A 12,325-nucleotide genomic window follows, 5' to 3' on the forward strand; every position below is an offset into this window, starting at 1 on the left:
GAAGAAGTCCAAGAATATAACAAATAGTGGTCCATCAATTATTGAATAGTTCCATTAGAACATGTGTCTGGATGTCTCCTTAGACAAGTAACACATGATTGTCTCCTTAAACAATTCTCAGACATCCCTATAGAGTTCCTGACATTGAAGATTGCTTTCCTCGTGGTCGTTGTCTGAGCTAAGATGGTATCTGAGCTGGCAGCTATCTCTTACTAGGTGATGTTTCTTGTCTTCCACCAAGGTAAGATTTTGCTGTGGCCTCTTTGTCGTACAGTCACGACCTCACAAAAGTAGGACGGCATCTACAAAAGCTGTCTTTTTCTGGATATGTTACCTCTTTATAAAGACATTTTGTCAATTTATTGGTCCCCACTGTGTCTGAGTTAATCGCCCATCCAGGACATGTCAGAATGAAACTTCTTTGTAATACCTATGCAAATCTTCCGTTTTAAGAAAACCATTAAACTGTAATAGTTTGGGAATATGTGCTGCAGTCCACAGTGCCTCAGTAACCTCTAGTCTGCATTATTTGTTTTTGGTTTCTACCCCTTTGACTTTGGTAACTGGATTTAGAACGCTCTAGTTATCATGTGTATCCAAATGTAACATGAGGACAAAAGGTTTTCTCACCCGTGTTGTGTGCTTTAGTAAGTGGATATGTTTTCTTCTATGGTTGGTCGGTGGCCTTCTGCTTGCAGGGCTGTTTTCTTACTTGTATCCTCCAAAATCTCAGTTATTTGGATGAACTAGCTGTCTAGAGTCGTGTCTGAGAGGTATGGCCTGCAGGAGATGAAGTCCACCTCCTGGAGCAGGGCCTACACCCACCATTCCTGTGTTCCCCTACAGGCTACATGAGATAAGGATTTAACAGTAACTACCAAAATCCTATTTTCGTAAAGGTAGACTCCTGAGTACCAAAGATAAATCATAATAGGCAATAGAATTTATACTTTTGTTCATATCTCTTGTATATAAACGTATTCTCATCCATGCATAAAAGTTTACTGCTTGCGTCTGTGTGGTGGTCATTTGCTCTCGTTATTATTTTGTGATATTCATGTAACAATTAACCCCTGTCTCTGTTTATATATAGCCAAACCTTCAATAACCTCATCTGATTTGCTCATCTGTTCCAGATACATTAAGATTGGGGACAAGGAGTGTGAGTACAGCCCCAGTTTCCGCCTTATCCTGCACACAAAACTGGCCAACCCCCACTATCAGCCAGAGATGCAGGCACAGTGCACCCTGATTAATTTCACCGTCACCCGGGATGGGCTGGAAGACCAGCTGTTGGCCGCTGTAGTGAGCATGGAGCGACCCGATCTGGAAGAGCTGAAGGTAACAGCGACAATCCATTCAATGACAACCTAATCTGAGACTGAATAGCACCAGTGACAGTATATGGCTTCCATGTCTGGCTCCTTAGTCTTTGTCTATGAGTGGGTAGTGCTTGTCCTTTATCCAGTGTGGTCAATTGAGAAGAGGTGGAGTTTTTAGTACATAGGGATAGGCTAGCAACCAGAATGAGTTTGAATAACGTCGAGCCAATATTAAGAGGTCTGTTGAGGAGAACCGGACTATGAGGATATCGTCCATCTTGCTGTTTTCAACCTGTAAGTGAATTTCCAGATCTCCAGGAGTTAAATCACAAACATCCCCCAATATTAAAAACTTCTGAGTGTGACATTTGTAGTATTTGCAATTTCAGGGGCTAGGTCTGTTCGGGATGAGTCGAACTACATTTTATTAAGTGGATACTTATTTGGTAGGGTCCAACTTTCAGTTATTAGTTTGTACATGAGCAATTGGTTTACTAAATGCATTGCTTGGTCGTTCTGGCATCAATATTACCTTCCGTCAATGTCTGTGATGTGACACACAGCGGCTATGTGGAAACAACTGCGTTCACTGCACAGATAAGAGTAGTGTTGTTCAAAAAGAGTGCAATTGAAATAAAGAGCCATACCTAAATGATACGAAGACTTTGCTGAAAAACAGTGCAAAGAAAGAAATAGCAGCTATGTCTTTAATGAAAATGACAGGAGGGTATGTTATTTAGCTGCGACAACATATCCGCTGATTAAATACATTTATAATACACAGAGCTAAGCTGATCTGTTGTATCCAAGAGCAGCAACAGAATTGTCCGAAGGGAGAGTTCCTCTTTAAAAGTAAATGTTTAGCTCCAACAGATAGTCACTTGATTCCAAGTAAAAGGATTATTATAGAGCAGGTCTGCTCTAATTAATGCAATAGATTTTTTTGGGGGGTGAATAAGATTAAACCTCTCGCTTGAGACAGTCTGGCTAACCGCGGCACTGGGCTAATTTTCCTTTGTGAGAAAGTTTCTTTTCTCCTGTAATCAGGTGCGATGCGGGAAGCTCAGGAGAGATAATAAATTAGAATTATTCCTCACGTTGGTTTTTGATTTCAATACAAACCCATCCAGAAGGACGAGCCTGCAATCAGCACAGGAAGATGTTCAGATTAAGACTCACATCCAGAGCAGCCTTGTTTTGATTTAACAGAGAGCAAGAAAGAAAGACAGAGATAGACTCTATTTCTCAACTTTCTTCTATATCTATCACATTTCTTTGTTCTGATCTTTATTTTATCTTTTGTTAAAGACTTCTAAAAAGTAACACTTCGTTTTTTAGGAATAAATATGCAGAAGTATTGTACTGTGTCTATTAGGAGATGCTTGTCAATTTGCTTGCTATGAGATGAAATTGTGAATATTATTTAACAAGTTCTACTGCTTCAATGCAGCACTGCTATGAAGCCACCTCTTGTAACCTATTCCCTTACACTGGCCACTTTACATTAATATCTAAAATTCATAATTCACTAAACTGATTTTATTTCTAAACTGGCTATTTTCCTACACTGGTCAGTCTACAGCACAAACTGTATAAAAGTAAATTATTTCCTATACATCTTTAGTGACTTCCTGACATGAGCAGTACCGTGGCTAAGTGGTTAGCACTTCTGCCTCACAGCACTGGGGTCTTGAGTTCAATTCCTGACCATGGCCTTATTTGTATGGAGTTTGTATGTTCTCCCTGTGTTTGCGTGGGTTTCCTCTGGGTGCTCTGGTTTCCTCCCACACTCCAAACACATACTGGTAGGTTAATTGGCTGCTATCAAATTTGACCCTAGTCTCTCTCTCTCTCTCTGTGTATGTTACGGAATTTAGCCTGTAAGCTCCAATGGGGCAGGGACTGATGTGTTTATGATCTATGGTGGTGAATGTTCTACCCACAACAAACCTGTCGGATCCACAGTTTGAACAGAAAATCGTTCTTGCCCAAAGGCCCCTGTCTTATGCTTTTCAAGGTCAGGCGAGAAGATGTCAATTTTATTGGCGTGAATGGTCCTGCTTTTTTTCATATGATCATGGAAACTTCCAATGTTAAGATTCTTCAAAGACAAGAGTTGGGAGCCCTTAATTTAGACTATTTCCTATTAAAAAATCCTAGTGACTTGATCCTAAATACTGATATGGTCCTGGAAGCTGGTGTTATGGTGACTTCCAATACTGTTCTAGTGTATTCCTTTATAGGTATTTTGCTAGGTGTAAGTATATAACTGATCAGTGTTGTCACTTTCTGATTTGCATCAGCTTGTGTTACCACCATGGTATGTTAGAGTGCCATTTATATGATATAGTATACAATTTAGGGTATACATTAGTAGCCACATCTTGGATGTGGAGCCTTTTAAGTGTACAGCCAGTTCTAGATATCACCGTCTGGGTCTTGTTGAATCCATTCAAATAGATTTTGGGCATTGATAGAGTTGTACATGAAATTACGTATACATATTAATGAAATCTCCTGCTGTGTTCCCAGTCAAACCTAACCAAGGAACAGAACGGGTTTAAGATCACTCTGAAGACCCTGGAAGATAATCTGCTCTCTCGTCTCTCTTCTGCCTCTGGAAATTTCCTGGGAGACATAGAACTGGTGGAGAACTTAGAGATTACCAAAAAGACTGCAGCTGAAATTGAAGAGAAGGTGAGATATGGTTAAGGGGAAACCCTCGTGGCAGTGAGATCATTCAGAGTCCATGTAATGACAGCTGGCAGCTTGGTGATGTCACCGGATGTCTCCTAGGAGCACACTGAGCATGCTCCTGCCTGTACATGGGATGCTGATTGTCACTAGTATAACTATACGTACATTTAACTATGAGTTGTCTTATATGTGTAATGGGGAGTTGTATGTAGGTGACCGGAATTCTTTTCATATTAGCACATTAAAGTACAGTTGAGATCCCATTTCTAACGCCAGATCTTCATAAAGTTACAGTTAATGGACATTCATAAGGGGACAACATTGCTCTTTAAATGGGCGCATTCGTCACATTATGGCCGGGGCATTCTGCTCCCTTCTGGTGTCACTTGTACGCTGACTTCTCCACTCCTGATCTCTCTGGTCATCTGACGCTCACTGCAGAAATGAGCCCAGTAACTGATCTACTGGGAGGAGGGAGGAACCATACCTTTCACCATCCAGTGATTGCAGGAAGGAGCGTCAGAGACTTGCGTCACCCAGCAAACGTTCTGCAATTAATTGATGCAGAGCAGTCTGTGCCTGGAGCACTAGGGGATGTTATGTTGGGGACCTGTAGGCAAGAACCTTATCTCTGCCTCCTCTAGTAGGCTCTCAACTCACCACATGGGATGATCTACCTTAATTATGTTGCCAGTAAGTTAACAACGTACGTTCTGGGGCCACAATTGGTGTCACAATTTAAATTTACTAGAATAGTTTGGCAGGGGCGTAACTAGACATATATATAGCAAGATTTTGTAAGTGCCCCCATGCTTTACCCAAGGGTGAAGAAGCACATATACACATGTGGCCCTGTAGTAGCTGGCACCCTACTCTCCTATGCTTGCAGAAGGGACGGCCGAAGATGGTGATTTCTGGCAGGAGAAGCTTCCTGATGCTTTTGTCAATTACTATTCAGATCATAGCCAGCCGCTGTCACCCATCCACCCACCTCTGAAAGTGGCTGGCAAACAAGTGGACTAGGTACAGAAACATTTTAGAATTTAGAATTTTCATTGACAAAACATGTCCCGTTCACTATTAATTCTTCTCTCCTGGCTGCTGTGGAATCTCAGACTGTATCTGAGGTTTGTCCTGACAACATACAATATACCAACCCCACTGTATTTATCAATGAACTCCTTTTTCTGCTTAGGTCCAAGAAGCCAAAGTGACGGAAGTGAAACTCAATGAAGCTCGAGAACACTACCGCCCGGCTGCTGCCCGTGCCTCCCTCCTCTACTTCATAATGAACGACCTCAACAAGATCCATCCCATGTATCAGTTCTCTCTGAAGGTCAGCAGCATCCCCACAGTCCCGTTAAGGAACAAATTGCTCCAATAAACATCATGGCACATTTCAAGCAGCCTGCATTTCTCTCTGTGTCCTGTGATATCTTGTTTCATCTGTATAAATGTCCTTTCTCCCCATTCGGAGATTTTTATGCCCGCTCATTATTTTCATTTCTATATTCAGTTTACATGATATATAACTTTGTTCCCTATTGGTGAATCTGAACGTTACTCCCCATTATGTACAAACCCCTTTAGAAATGTTAACTAATAATTATTATATTATTATTATTATTATTGTTGTTACTTTTATTATAAACTGTACAAATCAGAATGATTGAATTTGCTAAAAGAGGTCAAGATGCACATAAAAGGCTGCAATGTTGTCAGTTGCATAATGAAAACAATTATGTGAAAATAACAATGTAATGCTTCTGTGCTGTTTAATACATAACCTGTAATCAAAAATTCATTGAAGGGCGCAGTAACTACCGACACCCTGTAGGTGGTGCAATAACCTTATATTGTTTTACAGTAGGTAGCACATACCTACTTGTCTTCTCTCACTTGCTTCCAGCTTGGTTTTCCATTACATACAGCCTTTGCCCTTTTACTTTATAAAGTATCACCTTTCACCTTATTTTGCAAATGGGTTAGCATTTTTGTGATTTCATTTAGAATTGGGGTTGACATGCAGAACATTTTCTCCATTTAAAACTATAAAACATTACTTACAATTAAATATTTAACCAGTGGTGGGAGTGGGGGTGTATACGGTGGTATGTCATACCGCTACTTCTCCTACTGCCTTCATTGTAAAACTATCACATTCCATTCATTTACATTTTCCATAACACTTGGTTCAGCCAAGTAGCACAAGGTGTATTTCGCACTCCAATGATATAGTATTTATTCTATGGAATGTTTGCAACCCTTTTTAGAACTAGTGTGGCCTTCGCTGACTTATAACCAGCCCATTCAGCCTCCTGTGTCATTCAAGCCTGAAATATGTGTTTTTTTAATAGCATGCACTCACTATGCAAGTGCTCCCTCTACAGGCTGTGGAAACACACTACACACCAATAATGTCTGTATGTGAAAATTATGTGCGCTGTATGCCTTTGGTTCTGTAACGCGGCCTTTATATATTCCCACAGGCGTTCAGCGTGGTCTTCCAGCTGGCCGTTCAGAAGGCCCCAGCGGATGAGGTCCTCAAGCAGCGGGTGGTGAACCTCATAGAGAGTATCACATTCTCTGTTTTCCAGTACACCACCAGGGGTCTGTTTGAATGTGACAAGTTAACGTACACTGCACAAGTGGTTATCCAGGTAATACAACATTCAACATATCAGACGCCTTTCATCTCTAATCATCATTATCAGAGCTCTGACTTATTATACTTGTCTGTGCTCATGTGCGCACTGGGAATAGTGGTTTTTCACAGAGCATTGTCATGCAAACAAACAAGATAGAGGTACCAACACTGTGAAATTAGCAGTGATGGCCAGGCATCCTGGGATCTGTAGTTCCACAAACGAGGCATAGTATGTAATTCAGAGGTAAGCATCTTGTGGCTCTCACGGTGCATGCTAGAACTTGTAGTACCACAACAGCTGGAAAGCCACACGTTGCCTACCTCTGCTTTTATCTATATATCAGTTCAGGTGTCGGGAGTATATCAGTAAGCGACCACCTAAAGAATACTTAACTATTTGGGGCAGCACGGTGGCGAAGTGGTTAGCACGTCTGTCTCACAGCACTGAGGTCATGAGTTCAAATCCCAACCATCGCCTTATCTGTTTGGAGTTTGTATGTTCTCCCCGTGTTTGCGTGGGTTTCCTCCGGGTGCTCCGGTTTCCTCCCACACGCCAAAAAAAACTATCAAAAATTGACCCTAGTCTGTGTGTGTGTTAGGGAATTAAGACTGTAAGCTCCAATGGGGCAGGGACTGATGTGAATGAGTTCTCTGTACAGCGCTGCGGAATCAGTGGTGCTATATAAATAAATGATGATTTGTCCATGTGTTTCAGATCCTGCTGATGAGTAAAGAGATTAATACAATTGAGTTAGACTTCCTGCTGCGTTTTCCAGCCCAGCCTGGTCTTACAAGCCCGGTTGATTTCCTTTCCAACCAGTCCTGGGGTGGCATCAAGGTAAGTGTATTAATGTGACTGTGCGCCCTCTGGTGCTGTACTTACAAACTGCACTGCCCTACACCTGCATGTCCTTTCTCTGTGCTAGATGTGTAACTAGGCCGTGTGCTGTTCTGTCTCTTATGTCCCTGCTGGTTTCTATCAAGGACATTTAACTGGCACATTACCAATCACATGAGCCACTATTCAAGTGAATAGTTTGATCACTGGCTTCCTGGAAGAGGAGATGTCCTGGGGCTGTAGGATGAAGCCGTAGGCCCACAATGACATTTACGCTACAGGAATGTGCATGTACAATTTTTATTTTAACCTCTTCCCTCCTGGTAGGAGCTGCGGTGCAGAATGGGTCACGCAGCTGTAAGGGGGGATGGAGCCGTGTACATATATGAAAAGCACTTAATACAGATACATTATTGGTGACAATAATATGATAACACTGATAGGGGAAGAAGTCTTTGGTGGGTAATAAGAAGGTTTAGAGGGAAAAAAGGAAGCTACTGTTAGACGTTGTGATGGGAGATCATCGCTGCTCCTTATTAGGTACTTAAGTGTATATTTAATAAACTGCGGGTTTGAAAAAGTGGAGATGTTGCCGATAGCAACCAATCAGATTCTAGCTGTCATTTATTTAGTGCATTCTACAAAATGACAGCTAGAATCTGATTGGTTGCTATAGGCAACATCTCCACTTTTTCAAACCCACAGATTAGTAACTATACCCCTTAGTGTCTTTAATTATAGTGCCAGGATACAGACTAATACATATTGTAAAACATTCATTTTCCAACCAAAACGAACAGGCACAAAATAATCCTGCTGCTCAATCCGTCCTCCTAACGACATGTAGGTAAGCCAGTTGGCCACTGATTCTGCTCTTAATCCGTGTGTGACCAGAATAAAGTTTCACAAGTTTATCAGAACTAACGATTTTTTAAAATAAGTTTCCATCAGCTTATTTCCTGTATGCACTAAACTTCCTGTCACTTGTGTATTGAAGAACATGTAAAAAGGCTGATTACTGAGGACAATAGCTTACAGTGAGGTACATAACAGAACGACTAGCAATTAGCAATACATCCCATTCACAGCAAGTAAAATTCTATACATATGTTTGTGACAGGTCTGAAATTCTATTGTACGTTGTCTCAACACGTATTTTAGGTTTAGAATTCCTTGACACAGCAATAATATGCTTTATAATAAGATCTTTTTTGCTCAAGTAGGCAACTTGTAACATGCTGGGACTTGTAGTTCCACAACAGCTGGTTGCCACACCATCCATATAATTGATTCCATGAGTGTTCTCCATGCTGTCTATCAAATCACTCGCCCACCTCAGAAGACACAGAGGTCATGTCTGTCTGCCCCTCGCTGATAAGATACTGTCACGGGGTGGTGGTAAGGAGACGAATGTAGGACAGGAGGAGAGAAGACGGCCGGTCACATATATCCTGACAGGTGGATAGTCAGATCCTGTTTTCTATGCTGATGCTTCCCTTCCCTCGCACTGAACGTTACTGGCAGCCCCTCAAGTTAAGGAAGAGTTAATGTGTCTCAGACAGAATCTGACACTTCTTATATCCATGTTTTGTTGTTCAAATGTTCGGTAGCTTTATTTCACGAGGTGCTCACTCTACGCAGACAACAGATTTTGTCTGAGTATAAGCTATGTGAGAGTTAATGGCAATAAACTTAATTAAAGGCGTAAGCCACTTCATCAAACACTAATTTATATGCAGAAATGAACTTAAACAATCATTGGGTAAAGAATGAACCGGTTATGAATTGTGCTTATACTTGAACATACATTACATGTGTCTGTAGCACTGGCTCGATGATCAGTAAATTATAGTACGCTGTAGAATGATTTAAGCTTTGTGTTTTATTCTGCAGTAATCATGTCATCACACTTCCTCAATACTGCCACCTTGAGGAAACAAAGTATAGTTGTCACCCATTGCCATATTTTACTGAATATTTTCACACCGTTTATCTTCCATCAAGAAATGTTATGCAGAAAACTTATTTAATATAAAAATGACAAAGGAAATTTAATCCAGCGTTTACCCATATTTAACATTGCCATCTGCGTGTGCATTCTGCACCTGGATTTCCCGCAAAGATGATGGTTTTGCAGATAGACTAATACTAAGTACCAGGTGCGCAGGTATAAAATAACTGTGGCACAGAGTGTATTTGGGCCACTAGCCACAGGCTGGTTTTTATGGTGGGATTAAGAGTTGGTTAACAGAGTTAGGCCTGCATTATGCTTTTTGACTAAAGAGTTTGGATTAGAATTAAATGAATTTATACATACCTTTTTTATTTTTTTTAACTCCTCTACTTTTTTCAAATCTTGTTCCTCTTACGCAGTAGTGGTCAAAATTTCCCGGGTCACACAACTTGGAGCATCTTGTTTAAAAGATGTAATGCTCTTCTTTCAAAGAGTTTCTCATGTCTTCCTAGAAGCATCAAGGACCGAGCTAGAATATCATTTATAGCCTCCTACAACCCGGCTCTGTCAGTAGGTGCCAATACGACCTGCCCCCCCCCCCCCCTATGCACAGTCGGTGAAACGCGTGTGGTTCAATGTCTGTTGAATATAATGTCATGTTGGCCACCGAGTGGCGCTATTTTGCTGCTTGTATGGATGAAATCTCATTTTACCTTGGAGGACTAAACAATATGGCTGTACTTAGGTGTGTGGAGGAATAAGTTAGTCTGTATGTTTTGACTTTTTATAAAGACCACAGTGGAGATAAACACATGTTCTCATTGTGTAACTTTAAATGAATTAAAATGTCACTGCACGACCATACAATGTGGTATAACCAACGCAGTGTCCTGCGGACAAGGAAAGTAGGTTGAGTGAGTATCCCGGAGATGCCCTCTCTAAACTCTTGTACATCCTCCAGGACTCATCGTGCATCAAGCACAGCACAGACCCGGCTCACATCTGCGGAGCTCATTTCCAGTGTGTCTGTAGAATTGCCTTTGGCAGGAGCTACTGATAAAAGAACACCCTCTCTCTGTGTCTCATCTCTGTGCATGGTGAGAGCTGGGAAGTCTCATTTTTCTGAGCAGAGAGGAGCGGGACTAGAGATTATTACTCCGTAATGGTCGGCTCTGGTGTACCGCTGCAGTAATGAGACAGCCTAATGATCGGCTTTACTGATAACTGTCACACAGTATCAGTGCAGAAGTCTTTACTGTGACTGGTAGACTGATAACTGTTACATTCTATGTGCAAGTCCATACAGGTGCTCTGTAGAACATACAGTCCATTGTTCTGTATCTAGCACTGATTAGATCCGATAAGACAACATTCTGGATGTATAGTTAATTATAATGGGTAAGCACTACAGGTTTTTCAGCCGATTATCGGAGCAACCACACGATAAACAACTGTTCGGCCACCATATCACATTAGTGTGTACACTGCAACGATTATCATTCCAATGCACTTTGTATTGTTTGATTTAATTTTATAAACAGACTAAGGGCTAGATTGACTAAACTGCGGATTTGAAGAAGTGGAGATGTTGCCTATAACAGCCAATCAGATTCTAGTTTTCATTTTGTAGAATGCACTAAATAAATGATAGCTAGAATATGATTGGTTGCTATAGGCAACATCTCCACTTTTTCAAACCCGCCGTTTAATAAATATACCCCTAAAAATCTCTATAAATGATGGAACAATGTCGTTCCAGTCCTGCAGTGTGTATGTAGAATAAAATCCCTTAATATCTATTTTTTTTTTTGTTCTATGAGGTAATGCTATGCTAGCAGGGTGTGTGCTTCTCTTTTTAAGGTGAATGGATGATTTAATTAAAATATACAACCAGCGATACTTTTACATGCAAACGCCACAAGACAGAATGCCCTCTCACTGTTTCTTCCACATATAAATCATTAGATGATGAGATTGCTCATTAATCACACTGTAGAAGTGTTTGCCTTGCTGTGATCCTTTCTTGCTGGGGTGTCAGGGGTATTTATCTCTACAGACAGACAAGCACTTGGTGAAACCATTGTACATAATTCAGCAGGAAAGTTTTGTTTGTGAGAGTGCTGGATTGCCCACTTCTGCCTGCCAATCCTTGTATAACTTAGAACATAGGAGGTGCAGACACTGCACATGAATGAGTTTTTAGTCGCCACATACTTGCCCACTCTTCTGGAACTTTCCTAGAGGCTCACGAATTCCGGGTAGGTCTCCTGGACTTATGGGAGAGCAGACCATTCTCCCGCATTCTGCCTTTTTCCTGTTGCGGTGAGCAGCTTCATTTTGGCCCTTCCAAATCTTTCAAACGCTCCCTCAAAACTCACCTTTTGACACTTGCCTTCCCAACCCCATCCTAACATAATTCCCTCCTCACGCTCCGCCTGCCCCTTTCACTCCACCACTATCGCCTCACTTTACTACCCTAATCCTCTTACATGCTATCTCTCACAAGTTTGCCCTCTCTATCTCCCATCTCCTCATCCTTTTATCTGTTATGTTTCCTTTATTCTAGTTGTGTCTTCTTATGTAGTTGCTGTATTGATTTTTATTGTTTCCTTTGTCCCTTATCTCTGTTTTCTGTTTATATTATGTTGATTGACTGACGCTGCAGATTCTGTGGCACCTTATATATAAAATAAAGAAAGGATTGCCAGCTCTGTGTCAGATGAGGTCTCGGGGTAGCACTGTAATTTGTTTGAGTAAAGCTGCCCACAGGCAGGGAAAGCTGCCCAGTCTTAATCCAACCCAATCCTACCTAGTCCAAATCCACGTTTGATTTTGATTGGCCAAAACAATCTGGCAATTTAAGTCAG

The 12,325-nt window shown here is 41.2% G+C and overlaps 1 protein-coding gene across 1 annotated transcript in view; it reads left to right on the forward strand.

The window, feature by feature from the left end:
* DNAH9 (dynein axonemal heavy chain 9) overlaps window positions 1-12,325 on the forward strand; it is a 215,430-nt gene that overhangs the window by 172,251 nt on the left and 30,854 nt on the right. Inside the window, exons 55-59 of the mRNA XM_075178154.1 lie at window positions 1,137-1,341; window positions 3,855-4,019; window positions 5,215-5,355; window positions 6,509-6,679; window positions 7,382-7,504. Coding sequence (XP_075034255.1) covers window positions 1,137-1,341; window positions 3,855-4,019; window positions 5,215-5,355; window positions 6,509-6,679; window positions 7,382-7,504 — 805 coding nt within the window. The remainder of the gene's footprint in view (window positions 1-1,136; window positions 1,342-3,854; window positions 4,020-5,214; window positions 5,356-6,508; window positions 6,680-7,381; window positions 7,505-12,325) is intronic.

The sequence above is a fragment of the Mixophyes fleayi genome, chromosome 6, assembly GCF_038048845.1.
Source record: "Mixophyes fleayi isolate aMixFle1 chromosome 6, aMixFle1.hap1, whole genome shotgun sequence".
NCBI classification, from domain to species: domain Eukaryota; kingdom Metazoa; phylum Chordata; class Amphibia; order Anura; family Limnodynastidae; genus Mixophyes; species Mixophyes fleayi.